Here is a 20,556-nt window from a genome sequence, read left to right on the forward strand (position 1 = left end):
GAAATGTATAATACGTTCGAAAACAACAGACGATATCAACATGTACGCGAAATTATATTGTTACCATAGGAACAGTTCTAGATTAACACAAAAGCATCAAATATACATAAAAGAGGAAATAATAAGAACGAGAGGGTCAAGAAGGCCCTAAAGAGCTCAACGGCGTTTATGGTATAGTACTTAAATAGCATCGAAGGTTTGACCCATTGACGTGGTTTGTTGATGCACGCGACCAAAACTCAAACTAAGCTTAAATATGATCGACACATTTTCAAGAGAAACATTCTGACCAAGTTTCATCAAGATTGAGTCATAAACATGGCCTCTAAGGTGGTAATAGGGGTTTTCTACACGATTTGAACAGGTGACAGTTTTTGGAGGCGAATTGAATGTAAATGTCCTATACTGACGAGGACCTTAGTAGCAAGTAATCGAGTTAACAAATAAAGCTCTTTTATGGTAACCATAACTATAGTTTATACTAACAAGCCTAATAATCACATTCAAAGAGCGTGCCCCCTTAGCGTGATCTCATTACGTAAAAAAGGTTCCGATGAACATTCTTTTTATTACAACTTAACCGACATCATATGAAGTTTATATCGTGCTGTTTTATATGTTACTCCGCCAAGGACGGTCCCAAGCCCGCGCTGAAAAAGGAGGAGGGTTGGGCGTATGGCTACCTACCCTACCCTACCCTGTTGAAACCTTATTGCTACAGAAATGCCAAACAGAATAACAACAGACATCACGGACCTTGGAGAAGGTGGACCTCCAGCTGGAGGACGTATGACGCCGGACGGTGAAAGCCAGTGTCAACTGGAACCCATCCCGCCGAAGACCATCATCTCCACCAGGACCAATAATACCATCGGTACATGGAATGTCCGAACCATGTATGAGACCGATAAGACAGCACAAGTGGCCGCAGAGATCAGGAAGTTCAACCTCACCATCCTAGAGATCAGTGAATCAATATGAACTGGCTCTGGGCAGAAGCGACTGACTTCCGGTGAGTTACTGTTGTTCTCGGGGCATGAGCAGGAGCATGCAGCATACACACAGGGAGTAACCCTGATGTTTTCAAGTCGGCACAGAGAGCGCTCATCGGGTGGGAGGCACACGGACTTCGGATCATGATGGCCTCTTTCCTTTTAAAGAAGAATGGGATCAACGTGGACATAATCCAATGCTACGCCCCAAACAAACGACAGTAAAGAGGATGAGAAGGACAACTTCTACAATAGACTGTTAACCATCATACAAAACAGACCAAAGAGAAACATCTTCATGCTAATGGGTGACTTCAACGCAAAGATCGGCAGTGACAACCGAGGATATAAGGAGATCATGGGAAAGCAATGGTTAGACGAGATGAACGACAACGGGGATAGATTCGTCGACCTGTGCGCCACAAGTAACCTGGTCACCGAAGGAAGTGTTTTCCATCACAGAAGGATACACAAGGCAACTTGGGTGTCACCACACCTGTCAATGGACGTGATTGACCAGATTGACCACTTGTGCATCGCAAGGAAGTTTCGTCGCTCCTCTTCATGATGTACATGTCAATCGAGGAGCAGACGTTTTCTATTTCTGTTTGCATATGTAGACATCTTATGTCTTATATTATAATCTAACTGGACATGTTTTAAAATAGAAACTTACTTGACAAACACACACGAATTATCATTTATATCACCCATCACTTTTTTAAATGATTAAATTATGTACTCTAAATGTAAAAGGGCTAAGCAATAAAGACAAACGCATAAAAATTAAAAAAAAAATTATATGTCTATTACAGGAAAGTCACTTAACACATACTTAGAAAATATGAACTTTGGTGAAAGTCTCATTCAGTGGGTCAAACTATTCTATACCGATATTAACAGTATAATCATTAACAATGGCTTCTTTTCAAACAGTTTTAACATCGAACGAGGGGTTCGACAAGGATGTCCACTCTCATCATCGCTATTTATTATTTGCATCAATCATCTATCACATCACATCCAATCAAATAAACATATAAAAGGCATATCAATAGAACCTGATGAAGAAATCAAACCGTCCCTATTTGCTGACGATGCAACTTATTTTTTTAACGACAATTACGATTCTTTCCATAACCTAATAGAGTAACTAACCCTTTACGGAATGACATCGGGTCTTAAACTAAACAAAAGTAAATGAACTGTGCTACGAGTAGGTAAATCCGATGAAGCCACAACGTTAGGAATTACTTTCACAAACAATGAAACGGATACAATTCTTAAAAACATACTACCTAAATAACAGAATTTAAAAAACGGCTAAAAAATCATGGCATCACCGTAAACTTACCCTTATCGGAAAAAAACACAGTATTGAAAACGTTTTCACTTCCTAAATTAATTTATGTATTAACAGTTCTCCCAAATCCACCAAATGATTTTATTAACGATATAAAAGCAGCAATATTTAATTTCATATGGGACGGTAAGCCTGATAAAATAAAACGAACTCAGTTAATTCAATCTGTAGCAAATGGAGGTATCCAATTAACGAACATTTACCCATTCTTGAATGCAATCAAATGAAGCTGGGTTAAAAGATACCTAGATAATACCAATACGAGTAAATGGAAATTATTCTACCAGAAAATCCTAAAAAAATATGGTGACTCCTTACTCTTTGAATGTAACATCAGCAATACTATCTTACATGAAATTGCAAACGAAAACATATTTCTGTCTGATGTTCTATCAGCATGGAGTGATGTCACTCATAACCTAGAAACCCAAACCAGCAGTAAAACTATTTTATGGAACAATAAGGACATAACTTCAAACAATAAGACGTTTTTCTATAAAGATTGGTTTGAACGAAGCATTAAATATGACTACAGAATTAAGGATTTTTACTCTTTTGATGATATATGCTACATATACGGAATACCTTCAAATAATTTTCTGAAGTACTACACACTAATCAAAAGCATACCCATACATATTAAATCTGAAATCAATACAAATGTACCCAAACAACATTCGTAGAAAACATACTTGGAAGAAAAAACAAAACGAATAAAATACTTTACACACTACAAATTAAAACCCCTACAGAAAAGTCCAAAACCCAAAATAAATGGCAAGTCCTTTTCGGAGAACATGAACTAAATTGGAAACACATATTTACCATGCCATATAAAGCAACTATTGAAAGCACACTGAGAAAATTTCAATATAAATACACCCATAGAATTATAGCTACAAATAAATATCTCTTTAAATGCAAATTATCTAACTCAAATCTGTGTGACGTCTGCGGTGAAAACATCGAAACTATAGGACATCTTTTTTGGGAGTGCAAACACATCCAGCCTATTTGGAATCAATTAGTATATTTTCTTGAACAACAGCAACTAAACGTTAAACTATCGTTCATAAATGTATGTTTCGGAATTTACTCATTGAAATCAATAGACTGTAATAATATTGTGAATTTTATTCTTATATTGATGAAATATTTTATCTTTAACATATAGAACAAAAAACAAGTACCAAATTGTAATTGTTTTGTCCATATTCTAGAACTAAAAATCCAGATTGAGAAAGAAGTAGCCCTCAGTAATGACACATTACAAATCTTTGAACAAAAATGGAATCGGATTAAATTCTCATAATGTTTGTCCACTTATATACATTTCACTCTAATGTTAGTTTATCTTTCTAAAATATTTTTGTATATTTTTTTTCAATCTTATAAGATCATTGTGAATATACAACAAAACACACAAGTCCAGTATGCTTTCTTCCGACTTTATACAACTCATCATTTTTCATAACTATTCTTCTGTTGTTCTTTTCTTTTCTCTTTAAAAAAATTATATATATACTAGCATATCTTGTATAACTTGTCTTAACTTTATTGCTTTGTACAATCACTATGTTGTATGATCATGTACATGTATACATTGTGTGTATTATATTGAATAAAAAAAAGACGTGGCTTCGGACCATCATCTCCTTGTCTCCAGATTGAAATTAAAGCTGAAGAAGAGTTGGACAGGAGGGGCGTGTGCAACCAACGCCAACTGCACAACAGTGCCAAGGCCCAACAACAGATGCAGGAAAAGACAACGTGGTAGCTGACAACTCAGCTAGACTATGCCTCACCATCAACAGATGGAAGAGCAAGGTGTTCAGGACCAACGCATTTAACAACACACCCATCACAGTCCAAGGCGAGGCGCTGGAGGAGGTGGAAAGCTTCACCTATCTCGGCAGCATTCTGGACAACCAAGGAGGAACGGATGCAAATGTCAGAATCCGGATCGGTAAAGCACGAGCAGCCTTCCATCAGCTGAAGAACATCTGGGGATCCAGTGCAATTGGCATCACCACCAATATTAGACTCGTCAATCCCATTGTGAAGCCGCTATTCCTCTATGGAGCAGAGACCTAGAGAACCATAAAGACAATACAGGTCTTCATCAACACCTGTCTCAGGAAGATCTCAAGATCCGCTGGCCAGACAAGATCTCCAAAGAAAAAATTATGGAGAAGAAAAAACCAGCAGCCAGTTGAAAAAGACATCCTTCAGAGACGTTGGATGTGGATAGGCCACACCCTTCGCAAGCCTGCATCCAATACGACAAGGCAATCCCTCACATGGAAAGAACTAGTTGCAACAATAACAGTAGCAGCTGAAGCAGAGTAAATGTAGGAGAAGTGCTGGTGGTAGCAGAATGAGTTATAGCGGCAGATGCAGCAGCAGTAGTTTGAATTGCAGTAGTAGTATTATGATTATTATTATGACAAGTTTTTTTCTTTATATTATTTCGTAATAGTATTACATTTTATGTAATTTTATCAAAACACTGAAGGCACTGCAGTTGTTCGCTCTTTGAACGTATTTAATATAACTTACAGTAACAGGACATGAAGTTCGACTTTTGAACACCAATGTAACTTACTTTTGATTGCCTACAGTGGTGAGATTTTGAAAAAAGAGATGCCATTGATTTACAGTCTCTCAGAGTTTTACACAGGATTCACACAGACTCCACTTACGATTACAAAGATGAAAAGAGAAATTCAACGTATATCTAAGATGGCGCTAAGGAAAAATATGTGATTCTAAGAATGAACCAAGTCATAATTCTATGCTAATTGCTTTGTCTTTTTATGTCCCTGTCTACAATGATATATATTAAGTATTACATTATGACATTAATTGTTTGGCATATGTAATTCTTTGCATTTCACTGTCAATAATTATATGATATTTTGTTTTGCATTAGTATTTATATATATATCTGTTTCCAGTCTTGTAATAAAACGTGTTGGAAAAAAAATCTTATAATAAATGTATTGGTATCAACGAGCAATGTATTAAATTCTCGATCAAACCACATAAACAAATATTAAATATTTTAGCATGAAATTAAATGCGTGATTGAATGTATTTCAATTTTCATTTTTATTAATTTTCATGTACTGACATTAACGCCTAACTCCTCTACTCCGCCCGTCACCAATATTTTTATGAACGTACAATCTACTGCTAGGTTTAAATTCGGAAATTAACGTATGTTTTCAATAGTTTCAATGGGTCAATACTTTCTCATCGTGTGCATTTATTCCGATTTAAATTTTGCATCCTAAAATACTTAATGAACTGAATTGCGCGTCTATATTTATTTACAGCACCTGGTCTTTTGCAACACGCACGCTTTACATGCATGGAACTTGATAGACAACAGCAACTATTTCGAACTCTAATAAAAACACGTTTGTAGATGCTTACGAAGAGACTTTAATTAGCAAAAAAACAACAAATGGCTGAAAAGCGAAATATACATGTACTGAAATTAAATTGCTATCGCGTAGATTCTTTAAAGGTTGTTGTTTTCACAGCCTACTCGTCATAAGGATTCAGTTGCTCAACATTTTGCTTTTAAGTTTCCATAAGTAACTATTGTTTACAGTTAAAGGTGTGATGATGATACCCGACATTGTATTTAATATGCTGTATGAATTACCGTTTTGTATTACGTAAATGGTAAAACTGTAATTACGTGTCAAACAATCTGCGGTAAACGCTTACTTCAGTGACCGACGTCAATCAAAAATAAATGTCGCCAGTTAACCCCAACCTCATAAGCATTCTCGGAACCGACTGGACTGCGAAAATTACAGTTTGGCGACTAGAAAGTAACCTGCGAATCTCTCGTGACGCATCTTTGTCAGTACAAATCACTGTAATGTGGCTTGTCAAATTTACCTCGGCTGCCCGGCTATTCGCCAACGAAATAATTTTTATTCGAATAGACCAGTGCACGGTGGCGAATGACACCTTAATGTGCACTGGTATACAATTTAACGGCAATTCATGTTGGGTTGCCCTTAACGGAACAAAGTTTCTCTGCAAAGGGAGTGCTGACTATTTAAGAAGACCTTCTTCCCGCTCCTCGCGCACTGCGCTGCTTGTATGGCCTCTCTAAACGCCACAAGCTCTCGACCCGAAACCCAGAACGGTTTACCCTGCACGTTGAGCGTACTGGGTACCGCCCTCTTTCGACACTTCCAATATCTTTATAGGGTCAGACCCTCGAAATCCTTGCCTGTATATCTGCCAAAGGTCCTCCACGCCCGTCTTCTACGCCGACACCTCCGCTGTCCCCTTCCATCTTCCGGCGATTAAGTGAAACCAATATCTACCTACGGACAATTACCATTCCGCTTAGCGATCCTTCCAAGTTCTGGGAGTCAGCGAAGTCAGCATAAGAGGACGTCCGGGTCGAGAGATGACGGTACTCGCTTGATTAACAGAGTCGCCCGAGGAAGTTCCCATATCCGACCCTCCTCAGGCGATGTAGGGAAACCACTTTCTTCCTACGGGCAATTCCCATTCTGCTTGGCGATTCTTCGGAGTCTTCAAGAAAATCTTCTGCGAGTGACTCTCTCCCCCCCCCCCCCCGATCGCGACGCGCATGCTCCAGCTGTTGACAGAGCTCTGTTCAACTAATGAATACTTCATGTATATCATGTAAAGAGTTACCTTGATTTTTTGGACAATTGATGAGATTAAAATAAAGATATACAAATACGCTTTAAATAATTAATCAAACAAAAAGATTTAAATTGTTGTTGCTAGTTGTCAATTGTTTGTCGCATATTTACCGCTGAAATTTGTGTTATTAATTGCACGTGTATTCAAACCACACGTAAATGTTTGTAAATAAAAATAATAATACGGGAGATTACATCATTTGTGTCCTCAATTTGCTAATTATGAGATTTTTTTTCACAATCGAAATATATGGTATTCAAATATTTTTTGTAAGCATTCAGTTTTCTTTCGACATGCATTTTTTCGACACATTGAAATCATAATTTTCTATCCGCGTCATGCGAAAATAGGTCTTTTGGCGCTTTGGCTAGCGTGTCTTAAGCCCTGTCTACGCAGTTGCGCAAGGTTTTGTGGTCTCATTATGCAATTGCTGACCTACTGCGAGATGCGCAGGCTGGACCATAGCTATGCTAGCCGTATATGACATAAGACCCATTTTCGCATGACGCGGATCTATACAAAGCTCATGGTTTCTTATAAATGGAACATCTGAGCACAGTACTTATCGACCGGAAATTGAAGTCAAACTGTTTTTTGTTATGGCAAACTGGCAAATTTCGGTAGCATTACAGTCTTTCAAGAACGACTGCCATACCGACTGAAGAGTACGGCAAACATGAAACGATTTCCGTCATGACACTATATTTTTCAGTAGTTTTTGTTTCTCATCTTGAAAGCAATACTGTGTAATCAACGTGTATCGATAGCCCATTGTGTTATCCCCGGACGATTTAGTGCCGAGTCAAAATTTGATTTGGAATGAAGTGTGCTATGCAAAAATACCACTTGAATGACGTAGCACGTAGTGGAATATTTAAATAATTCATAAACTTACTCTTCCGCGACACGAATAGCTATAAAATAGTGTGTTTTTTACTTTATTTATATACGATCCTTTAATTTTTTTTTGTTTAACACGATATTCCTATTATGTTTCAATTTGTAAGTGATTGTAGTTAAAGAACTGAAACAACACCGCGAATTATTTCTCGGCGCGTATGCCGGCAGTGATCACGTTTTGGGTCATCATCAAAAGTGGCTTGCAAAACTTGCTCTTAACCTTAGTTGTTAGCAAGCGAACAACTAAAAATGCAATTAATATAATTATTGTTCTACAAAATTTAATTAATTATTATTTCTTAAAGCTTCATTTGATTTCAATTTTGATTAATATTAGTTTGCTTATTCTCATAAATAGTTCTTATTATTATAACAGTATAAACTTTGCCATTACAAGGCATACAAATTTGTAATGTGGTACTTTCTTATGATGTCATTTTACGCATAACTTGGATGACTTATGCAAGTTTTTGTGGTCCAAGTTTTCATTTAAAATTACATATTTCTTTGAAGAGAACATATAACTTTGTAAAATACTTGAACTCGCACTAGAAAATACCCGAATATGACGATTTATTATTGTTGATCTGTGAAACATGCGCATGCACAAACTCAAAGGTATGACATATTAAGAAGCATATGATTATGTTGTATAGTTCCGACATGCACTGAATTAATAAAAAATTTCGTAGAATTGTAAATTACACGTTTAAATATATGCAATTCAACATAGAACAACATTGAGAAAGTTATAAATGACAGTTTAATGATCAATCCGAGATGTATAATATGTTCGAAAACAACAGACGATATCAACATGTACGTGAAATATTATTGTTACCATAGGAACAGTTCTAGATTAACACAAAAGAATAAAATATACATGACAGAGAACAGAAAAAAAAACGAGAAGGTCATGTGGCCCTATAGCGCTCAACGGCGTGTAAGGTGTAGTACTTAGATAGTTTTGAAGACTTGACCCAGTGACGTGGTTTGTGGATTCACATGACCAAAACTCAAACTAAGCTTAAATATGGTCAACACATTTTCAAGAGAAACATTCTGACCAAGTTTCATCAATATTGAGTCATAAACATTTTTTTTTATTTTTTTTTATTCAATATCATACATACAATGTAAACATGTATATGATCATACAACATAGTGATTGTACAAAGCAATAAAGTTCAGACATGTTATACAAGATATGCTAATATATATATATTTTTTAAAGAGAATAGAAAAGAACAACAGAGGAATAGTTATGAAAAATGATGAGTTGTATAAAGTCGGAAGAAAGCATACTGGACTTGTGTGTTTTGTTTTATATTCACAATGATCTTGTCAGATTGAAAAAAAAATAAACAAAACTATTTTAGAAAGATAAACTAACATTAGAGTGAATTGTATAAAAGTGGACAAAACATTATGAGAATTTAATCCGATTCCATTTTTGTTCAAAGATTTGTAATGTGTCATTACTGAGGGCTATTTCTTTCTCAATCTGGATTTTAAGTTTAAGACTATGGACAAAACAATAAAAATTTGGTACTTGTTTTTTGTGCTTCATGTTTAAAAAAAATAAACAAAACTATTTTAGAAAGATAAACTAACATAAGAGTGAAATGTATAAAAGTGGACAAAACATTATGAGAATTTAATCCGTTTCCATTTTTGTTCAAAGATTTGTAATGTGTCATTACTGAGGGCTATTTCTTTCTCAATCTGGATTTTTAGTTTAAGACTATGGACAAAACAATTAAAATTTGGTACTTGTTTTTTGTACTTCATGTTTAAGATAAAATATTTCATCAATATAACCATAAAATTCACAATATTATTACCGTCTAGTGATTTCAATGAGTTAATTCCGAAACTTACATTTAAGAAAGATAGTTTAACGTTTAGTTGCTGTTGTTCAAGAAATGATATTAATTGATTCCAAATAGGCTGGATGTGTTTGCACTCCCAAAAAAGATGTTCTATAGTTTCAATGTTTTCACTGCAGAAGTCACACAGATTTGAGTTAGCTAATTTGCATTTAAAGAGATATTTATTTGTAGCTATAATTCTATGGATGTATTTATATTGAAAATTTCTCAGTGTGCTTTCAATGGTTGCTTTATATGGCATGGTAAATATGTGTTTCCAATTAAGTTCATTTTCTACAAAAAGGTCTTGCCATTTATTTTGGATTTTGGAGTTTTCTGTAGGGTTTTTAATTTGTAGTGTGTAAAATATTTTATTTGTTTTGTTTTTTCTTCCAAGTATGTTTTCTACAAATGTTGTTTGAGTACATGGTGTATTATTTGTATTGATTTCAGATTTAATATGTATGGGTATGCTTTTGATTAGTGTGTAGTACTTCAGAAAATTATTTGAAGGTATTCCGTATATGTAGCATATATTATCAAAAGAGTAGAAATCCTTAATTCTGTAGTCATATAATTGGTCGACATATTTAATGCTTCGTTCAAACCAATCTTTATAGAAAAACGTCTTATTGTTTGAAGTTATGTCTTTATTGTTCCATAAAACTGTTTTACTGCTGGTTTGGGTTTCTAAGTTATGAGTGACATCACTCCACGCTGATAGAACATCAGACAGAAATATGTTTTCGTTTGCAATTTTATGTAAGATAGTATTGCTGATGTTACATTCAAAGAGTAAGGAGTCACCATATTTTTTAAGGATTTTTTGGTAGAATAATTTCCATTTACTCGTATTGGTATTATCTAGGTATCTTTTAACCCAGCTGCATTTGATTGCATTCAAGAATGAGTCAATGTTCGTTAATTGGATACCTCCATTTTCTACAGATTGAATTAACCGAGTTCTTTTTATTTTATCAGGCTTACCGTCCCATATGAAATTAAATATTGCTGATTTTATATCGTTAATTACATCGTTTGGTGGATTTGGGAGAACTGTTAATACATATATTAATTTAGGAAGTGCAAACGTTTTCAATACTGTGTTTTTTCCGATTAGTGTAAGTTTACGATGATGCCATGATTTTAAGCAGTTTTTAAAATTCTGTAATTTAGGAAGTATGTTTTTAAGAACTGTATCCTTTTCATTATTTGTGAAAGTAATGCCTAACGTTGTGGCTTCATCGGATGTCCAATAAAATTTCATTTCTTTTTTATATTGAACAGTACTTTGTTTTAATTTACCTACTCGTAGCACAGTACATTTACTTTTGTTTAGTTTAAGACCCGATGTCATTCCGTAAAGGGTTAGCGACTCTATTAGGTTATGGAAAGAATCGTAATTGTCGTTTAAAAAATAAGTTGCATCGTCAGCAAATAGGGATTGTTTGATTTCTTCGTCAGGTTCTAGTGATATGCCTTTTATGTGTTTATTTGATTGGATTTGATGTGATAGATACTCGATGCAAATAATAAATAGCGATGATGAGAGTGGACATCCTTGTCGAACCCCTCGTTCGATGTTAAAACTGTTTGAAAAGAAGCCATTGTTAATGATTATACTGTTAATATCGGTATAGAATAGTTTGACCCATTGAATGAGACTTTCACCAAAGTTCATATTTTCTAAGCAAGAGAACATAAATGAATGATCAAGCGAATCGAATGCCTTTTCAAAGTCTGCAAAGAATATTAGACCAGGATTATTTGAATTGTTGAAATAGTGTATGCATTCTTGGATAAGACGAACGTTTTCACCAATGTAACGTCCTTTTATAAAACCAGATTGAGATTTTGAAATGATTGATGGTAATATTTTTTAAATTCTGTTTGCTATACTTTTAGTTGCAATTTTATAATCATTGTTTAGTAAACTAATCTGGCGCCAGTTTGATAAGGATTCTAAGTTTTTTCCAGGTTTTGGAATAAGCGATATAATACCTTGTTTTTGTAGCGTAGTTTTCGTTGTTAAATGAATAGTTAAGTGAATTAATTAGATGTGTTTTTATCTCATTCCAGAATATTTTATAAAACTCGATTGTGATGCCATCAGATCCTGGGCTTTTGTTATTTTGCATTTCTTTTAGGGCTAATCCACATTCATATTCATTAAGCAATCCGTCGCACAGTTGTTTTTCCTCTTGGTTTAAAGCGTGATGTGTATTTTTAAAAAGGGTGTTATTTTCAACATTTTTTCGTTTATAGAGGGTTTCGAAAAATAAACGTTGTTCTTCTAGTATTTCAGTTCTGTTTGTTATATCTTTGCCATTGACTACTAATTTGTGTACAGTTTTTTGTTCACTTCTACGTTTTTCAATGTTTGCGAAATATTTTGTATTTTTTTCATTGTGTTCAACATGCTGTGCACGCGCTCTTAGTATTATTCCATTGAGATGTGTATGATAGATTCCATCTAATATTTGTTTTTTTAATGTTATTTCATTTTCAATGTCGGTGGTATCATTTGTGTTTGTTTGATGCAATTGTTTTTCAAGTGTTTCAATGGTTTTGATGGTTTCAGTTTCAAGTTTGTGTGTTTCTTTTTGTTTAAATGATGTGTATCTAATTGTTGTGTTACGTATATTTCCTTTAATTACTTCCCATAAGGTGTTTGGGTTTGCATCTTTATTATTTTGAACTGTATTTAATATTTCCTGTTTTATTTGTGTTTGATATTGTGTATCTAATAAGATGCTATTGTTAATTTTAAAGTATCCTGGGCCTCTTTCAGGAAGTATATTGTGCAGTTTAAGTTCAACTAGAGAGTGGTCAGTCATAAATCCTGGTTTTATGTTACATCTGTCAATAATGTTGCAAAGAGATTCAGATATTAAAAAATAGTCTAATCTACAAAATATTGTTGGTTTTGTGTTTGAGTGCCAGGTGAATTTGCTTTCGTTTGGATTTATAGTACGCCAGATGTCTATCATATTGTAGTTTTCAATTATGTTATTTAAAATGTTTCTATTTTTAGGATGAGTATAAAGGTTTCCACTCTTTTTGTCTAATAATGGGTTAAGAACAGTATTAAAATCACCACCGACTATGATGTTTTTATCTTGGTTATTAATTATAAAGGATTGTAATGTTTCGTAGAATGTGGAATCATCTATGTTAGGGCCGTAAACATTAATTAATGTTAATTCTGTTTCGTGTATTTTGATATCTATACTTGCTTGTCTGCCAATTATTATTTCGTTAAAGTTATTGACTGTGATCCCTATATTATTTTTTATAAGAAAGGCAATGCCTTGTTTATTAGTATGTTTTCCACTGAGATAGATTTCTCCGTCCCATTCATCTTTTAAGGTTTGTGCTAAAGTAGGTGTCAAATGACATTCTTGTAAAAGGCATATACTATTTTTTTTTGTCTAACCATTTGAAGATTTTTATGCGTTTGTCTTTATTGTTTAGCCCTTTTACATTCAATGTACATAATTTAATCATTTAATGGAGGGTGATGTAAATGATGATTTGTGTGTGCTTGTCCAGTTAGTTTCAAATTTAAAACATCTCCAGTTAGTTTCTATTGTAAGATAAGATATGTCTCTACATACAAACAAAATATGGAAACAAAAATGAGCAGAAAAAAAGTTATGTTTACACCCCGAAAAGCAACGGGTACACATGATAAAAAAAACTGTTTACAATGACAAATAGGAAGAAAGGGTTCCGCCAAAAAAAAATATATATATATATTGTGTAACAAACACTATCATTACACAAGTAAAAAAATGCTTAAGAGAAAGAAAAACAGCACACAGAACAACGCAAACACAAAAAACACTGGCATGCAAAAACAACAACAATGTTTGCGTGGCGTTTGCGTATTTAAACAGTACGTGTTTTTGTTTCCTATGCCGTAATCTCAAGTAATAAATATGTTTAGTTTGTACGCCTGCTCGTTGATATAATGTGATTGTTAATAAGTATATGCGCAGGTTCGTGCATGTGTGTGTGTGTGTGTGTATGTACATTCATGCGCGCGTGTGTGTGTGTGTGTGTGTACGTTCATGCGTGTGTGTATGTGTGTGTGCGGGTGTGCGTGTGTGTGTGCGTGTGGGTGTTTGTGTGCGCGGGCGTGTGTGTGTGCGTGAGTGTGCGTGAGTGTGCGTGTGTGTGATTTTTGTGCGTGTGTAGGCGCGCGTATATGTCCCGGTGTTTTGTGAAAATATATAAAACATCTAAAGGGACAGAGAAAAAACAACAGAACTACATTAAACATACATTAGATACAACAACCAAACATGTTGAAAATTCTTTTGAACAAAAAGAATAAAATTGGTAATTCGTTTGTATTCGAGAGAGCGTGGTTGCTTGCATGTAGCCATGCATTGGTGTGTTTTACTGTGTGTGTGTGTGTGTAACACTGATTTTTCACCAAAAAAAATAAAAAAGTGTAGTTTGTACGCCTTCTTGTTGATGAAATGAGATTGTTAACAAGTATATGCTCACTTTCGCGCATGAGTGTGTGTGCGTGCGTGCGTGCGTGCGTGCGTGCGTGTGTGTGTGTGTGTGTGTGTGTGTGTGTGTGTGTGTGTATGCGTGTGTGTGTGCGCGTGTGTTTTTTGTGTGCGCGTGTAAGCGTGCGTGTATGTCCCGGTATCTTGTGAAATATATAATACACAAAAAGAAACAAAGAAATAAAATATTAACAAACAGAACAACATTAAACATAGTAGAAAAAAACATAAGGTACAACAACCAAACATGTTGAAAGCTATTTTAAAAAAAAGGTAATTCGTTTGTGTTCGAGATAGCGTGATTGCTTGCATGTATGCATGCATTTGTGTGTTTTACTGTGTGTGTAAAAGTGATTCATTTTACACCAAAAAGGAAATACAGCAACAAAACAGCAATGTACAAGAAAACAAAACCGAGCGTGACATATTGTTTTGAATGATATACAACATATTTTTTAAGAATAAGTTATTCCGATCAAGTGAAAATTTTAAGTTTAAGTGAAATTAACGTGTTACGTTCGTTGTTGGCATTTTCACAATTGTAACACAGAATAAGTTTGAGCAATAAATAATTAAAAGAACCATTTGGTTTTACTATCAACTATCACTAATTGTTGGACAAAAAGGAAATACAGCAACAAAACAGCAATGTACAAGAAAACAAAACCGAGCGTGACATATAGTTTTGAATGATATACAACACATTTTTTTAAGAATAAGTTTTTCCGATCAAGTGGAAAATTTTAAGTTTAAGTGAAATTAACGTGTTAAGTTCGTTGTTGGCATTTTCACAATTGTAACACAGAATAAGTTTGAGCAATAAATAAGTAAAAGAACCATTTGGTTTTACTATCAACTATCACTAGTTGTTGGACAAAAGTTATTTTATCTACCAGCCATAGACGCATTATTAACGCAAATCATTTCAGAGGGTAATACAATCAAACGACTTATATAAATTTTTCAAAAAGAGTTCATTCGTCTGTCTTTTGTGTGTGTACGTGCGTAATGCATCCATCACTATACAACTGATTAATAATGTAAAAGCCGTAGTTGCCTCTACCAGCTATAGCAAGAATAAACAAGAGACACAATCACGGTACAGGCGTGCATTAGAAACGCACAATCCGTTTTTGTTGTTTTAACATAAAAGATATAACTAATTTACAACCAACAATTATTGAATCTATTTATGTAAAGAATAGATTCATCTATTTGGTTTTGTAATGTCATAGATATCGTGGGGACTTTTATTATATAAGACGATCTTTGTTAGAAAAATCTACTGTATAGTGTATCGTTCAATTTAATTTTGTTAACAGTATTTTGGGTTCAAAAACAATACAGCTTAGACTATTGTGTATGCTTCCTTTTAGATGTAATTTTTATAGTAGATAATTAACGGGGATTTAAGTTACAATATGCAGAAAAGAATGGTGTGTAAAAAGCTACTAAAAAAATCAATCAATAACAGCGATTGTTTCGAATGAAAAACCCAACAGTAAGTGCGGTTATAAAAACATCGTTAAAGTTCGTTTACGTTTTGCGGTTTTCACGCCCCCTTTATATGAACAATTAGTTTTTTTTTAATCCCACAAGTTGGCAAGTCTAGCGCGAAAATGAAAAACTAGATAAGCCTCATGGCTATATAATTTCAATGATAGTTAATAATTATTAATAACTCTGTTAATATAAAAAGTGTATGTATTGATTGTATTAGTTGTTTGCGTACTTATAAATTGTAAACCTAAATGTGTACTGGTTATTCAACACGACATCAAGCAAAGTATAATTTTATCGATAAGAGACAATTAAATTAGTGTTCCTGCGAGTAGAATCGTTTTTCTCGCCCTCTCGTTGCGCGGTCTGCACGTCATATACAATGTTCAACTGTGAAAATCTCGTGGAGCGTTTCTGGTTTATGGACACAGTGTTTATAAAAGAAAAGAGATCACATTTTCAATACTGGCTTAAGTGCTAGGCCATGGTAGATCCAGCCAGTATTGGTATTGGTCTTGGACGACTTTGTGTACTATCTCGTTGACGTCGCGGTAGTACACATTTCCCTCGCGTGACCAGGTCGACACGACTATGTCTCTCTGCTTTTTCCTAACGCAAGCAAGTATTGTGGTATTGAGCTTTGTAAGGTGATCATTCACATACACCGGGTCTTTTAGTGTTCGCAAGGCTTTCGCGTTTCTCATTATTTTGGTTTTTGTCATTCTCGAGATCATTTTCATGATTATTGGTCGGCTTTTTCGAGAGTTGAACATAGTTGAGTCATAAACATGGCCTCTAAGGTGGTAATGGGGGTTTTCTACACGATTTGAACAGGTGACAGTTTTTGGAGGCGAATTAAATGTAAATGTCCTATACTGACGAGAACCTTATTAGCAAGTAATCGAGTTAACATATTAAGCTCCTTTATGGTAACCATAACATAAGTTTATACTAACAAGCCTTATAACCAAATTCAAAGAGTGTGTCCCCTTAGCGTGATCTCGCGGACGCTTATGAAATACCAGCGCCTGCTCAGCTGGATTTAGGGCATTGTTACAGATTTCCCCGCAAAATCTTCTCAAGTATTTATCGTTTTCCATTCTTTATATTCAATAGCTTGATGTCACTGCTTCTTGAGTTGTAATAATGTGTTTTTAATATTAAGCGTGGTGATCTAGTTTTGGACGCATGGTACTAAGATTTGATCTTTGCCTAGATTTTGACAAGATAAATATTCTTATAAAGTTTCATTCTTATTCGATGAACAAATGTAGTCTGTAGAATGTTTACAGCTAAATAATGACGACGAACGACACACGACATACCACGACAGACGCCGGACATAGAATGACCACAATCGCTTACCATGAGCCCGTCGTGCTCAGGTGAGCTTAAAGAGGAGAGAATACATGATAATAAACAGTAAGTTAAAACATAAAAACACTGTAAACAAATGCATCTTTATAATATCTACCGTGAAATTCGATATGATTAGAAGAAAAGGAAACACATTCTAGGAGCAGTTACTAGCGTTGAGAACTGCAGGAACTTTCGTTGTGACAGAATAAAAAAAATGCACCAGACAGGCTTCAATATATTGAGCGAATTCTATGCGCTTTGATAGACGAATAGGTCAAGAAGTATAAAGTATCGAGAAAAAGTGTAAAACACGCTTAATGGTTTTACCGATTTCAAATGATGATAATCAAGCAATGAACAAAACACAACAAAATGATTTTACTCGGGAGTGTTATTTCGAATGTTATTTATTATTTACATTATTTACATTTTCCTATGGCATTTCTTTAAGAGATCATCATTTTTCGAAACCGAAACCGTGTCCCTTTAAAAAAGTTTTTCTCTGATCCGACTAAGAAAACAAAGCTTATAATTTACTGTACAACTGAATGTATTTAAAAAATAAAATAAATTGAGAACAGCGCAACTAGTTTAATGCACAGGACACCGAAACAAAAAGCCCTGAACAACGAAAACTGGCAATACTCGAACTTTGTTCATAACCAGCACAGCATTACCACATTGAGGACCATAGGGCCAGAATGGGTATAACTATGATCGCTCGGAGGGAACTGGCGTCAGAGGTGCCGGTAGTGGTCTTCATGTCCAGACTCATGTACACCGCGCGATAGTTGAGGGGTTGAACTGGGCGGTAGTTCGTAACCATCTTGTCCTCGTGAGTGACAGGTCCTGATGTTATGTGCAACATCTCCCGGAATGCATCGATCTGTTAAAAATATAGTCAATATTCATGTATAGTGTTCATTTGTTTTAATTTTTTCCCAAACACTTTTTAGACGGTACCCATAAAAACATCAACAAAGGTACGATGGGCACCTACGGAAAACAGCAGAAACGACACGGACTAACACTAATTACCATATGTCAAATATGTTATATCTCCTTATTCTTAGCATGTCTGGCTGGTAAGTTCAAAACTATGGATAAAGTAATACGTGTGTCGGCATTTTTGATAGCTTAACATGTGCACTAGTTCTAAAAAATAACATGACCACATGCGATTGGTTACCTGACTGGCGCTGATCTGGATTTTCGGTTCCATAACTGTCCACGTGACGACCTCCGCACATCCAGGAGTGGTCAAGCTCCCCTTGTACCGGTAGAAGGGCAAGTGTTTGCCACGGGTCTCGCTGAGGCGCAGGTCTTGGTGAGTGAGGTCTACCATGTTTATATTTGGGATCTCGACCTTTGGCGAATCTGCGAAAATGCAATTCACACATGAATCCTGTATAAAACATGAACACGTTAGTTGTTCATTTCAATTTAAGTACCATTGAAATCGGATAGACGATTTCAGTACATGGTGTACTAGCTTAATAAATATTGTCATTGATTGGAACTTCCTAACAGACGGAAAGAAAGTTGAAACTGACCTTTTAATGTACAATTTATAACGCATCATTCTAGATTAAATTTCTGGCTTATTTGTTGTTTCTAACGCAAATGATATAAACAGTTTGATGTCCTGATACGATATATAGATTGAACAATTCGCAAAAACTATTCTATATGCTCCTACTGAAATACACAACTGCCCGGCTTTGAGTGGGAATATGGTCCCCTTTAACCATTTGCATGCTGGGAAATTTGTCGTCTGCTTAAATGTTGTCTGCTGAATTTCTAAAATTAGCATTTTCTTCGGATTTTTTTCCAAAGAATACTATCAGAATAGCAAACAGTTTGGATCCTGATGAGACGCCACGTTCTATGGCGTCTCATCTGGATCCAAACTGTTTGCAAAGTCCTTCAAAATTCGGTTCCAGCACTCAAAGAGTAAAAAAAAAAAATATCCTAGCTGCCAACGTTATTATCTGAATGCACGAGCATTTTGTCACATTATAATACAAAAGTACTTAACACGGTCGGAAAATCGTAGCTTGAGACGGAATCTTATATAAATCATATCTTAATTTAATCGTATATAACGGGTTTATATTAATATAAAAGATAAATTGAAGTACCCCAAACCACACTCGAATTTGATGGAATTTCTAACTATTTCCTCATTTCAACTACTACCGGAAAGATAACCCCTTAGTTCGTTGTGAGTCACTGTATATACGCACAACGCCATACATTAGTATTCCGTGTAGGTCCGGATAGAAACTTACACTTTCATTACCACGGAGAACTGTAAACATGTTTTTCTTTACTAAAATATATATTGCATTAAAAGAAAACAAAACAATTGAGCATCGATCTAGAAAACCGGGACTTACTGCATGTGATTAAAGTGTCGTTCAATATTAGCCTGTGAAATGACAGGCTTATCATAGACACTTTCGGCAAAAAACTACATTTTCGCTAAACCCATTTATGCCTAGTGGACTTTCCCATCCTTCTAAATTGGATCAATTTATTATCAAAATTACGGATTTCTAGTATATTTATATCTATATTTAGAATATTTCTTACAGAAATTCCTTTAAGCAAACAGCGCAGACCCTGATGAGACGCCGCATTATGTGGCGTCTCATCTGGGTCTACGCTGTTTGCCAATTCCTTTTTTCTAGACGCTAGGCATAAATGGCGTAAAGGTGACTTCTTCTAAACGAACTGATAAGCCTGTGATAAACGGGGACAACACATTACGCTCGTCAATGATACCCCGTTTTTGTAGTGAAAGGCTAAATTGTATTTGTCATTAACGTACTTTTATACGCAATCTTCGGCAGCTCACTGACGATCCTGGAGTACTTGCCATTGGGGACAGGTGACACCTGCAATAAATAACTTCACTGAATATCACATTATATTGCAGTCTGAAACTTGACGATGCGTGTATTAACTATGTTGAAATGAAATTGCTCAATAAGTTAATAAGTTCAAGTGGTCCTCTTTTTCAACTTAATCCACTAATCAATGTAAGTAAGTACAAGAGCACCGCATAGCGGGTGCCAACGATCGGCTGCGGGTGCAGTTTTGAATAAATGAAAGCTTGTCAGAAGAATATTAGAGGTCACAGTGACCTTGACCTTTGACCTAGTGACCCAAAAATGGGTGTGGCGTGTAGAACTCGTCAAGGTGCAGCTACATATGAAGTAGTTGTAGGTGGAAGTACTTTGCTTTTAGACACAATGTCAAGGTTTAAGCACGACGCGGACGGCAGACGCCGGACGGCAGACGCCGGACGGCGTACAGCGAGCTGGCAATGACAATACCTC

General features: G+C 35.2%; 1 protein-coding gene and 1 long non-coding RNA gene across 3 annotated transcripts in view; one reads left to right on the top strand and one right to left on the bottom strand.

Annotated features, from left to right (window-relative positions):
* The first annotated feature begins 208 nt into the window (after window positions 1–208).
* Window positions 209–16,913, top strand: LOC127871466 (uncharacterized). The gene is made up of 2 exons (XR_008045349.1): window positions 209–330; window positions 16,654–16,913. It is a non-coding gene; the product is annotated as an uncharacterized LOC127871466 (long non-coding RNA).
* LOC127871465 (uncharacterized) overlaps window positions 8,705–20,556 on the bottom strand; it is a 48,565-nt gene continuing 36,713 nt past the window's right edge. For both annotated transcript variants that reach the window (XM_052414410.1, XM_052414409.1), the window contains exons 13-15: window positions 20,046–20,112; window positions 18,402–18,589; window positions 8,705–18,098 (exon numbers count right to left, since the gene is read on the bottom strand). In XM_052414410.1, the coding sequence (XP_052270370.1) occupies window positions 17,886–18,098; window positions 18,402–18,589; window positions 20,046–20,112 (468 nt within the window). In that variant the 3' untranslated portion in view covers window positions 8,705–17,885. The remainder of the gene's footprint in view (window positions 18,099–18,401; window positions 18,590–20,045; window positions 20,113–20,556) is intronic.

This window comes from Dreissena polymorpha, chromosome 3 (genome assembly GCF_020536995.1).
Source record: "Dreissena polymorpha isolate Duluth1 chromosome 3, UMN_Dpol_1.0, whole genome shotgun sequence".
Classification (NCBI taxonomy): Eukaryota; Metazoa; Mollusca; class Bivalvia; order Myida; family Dreissenidae; genus Dreissena; species Dreissena polymorpha.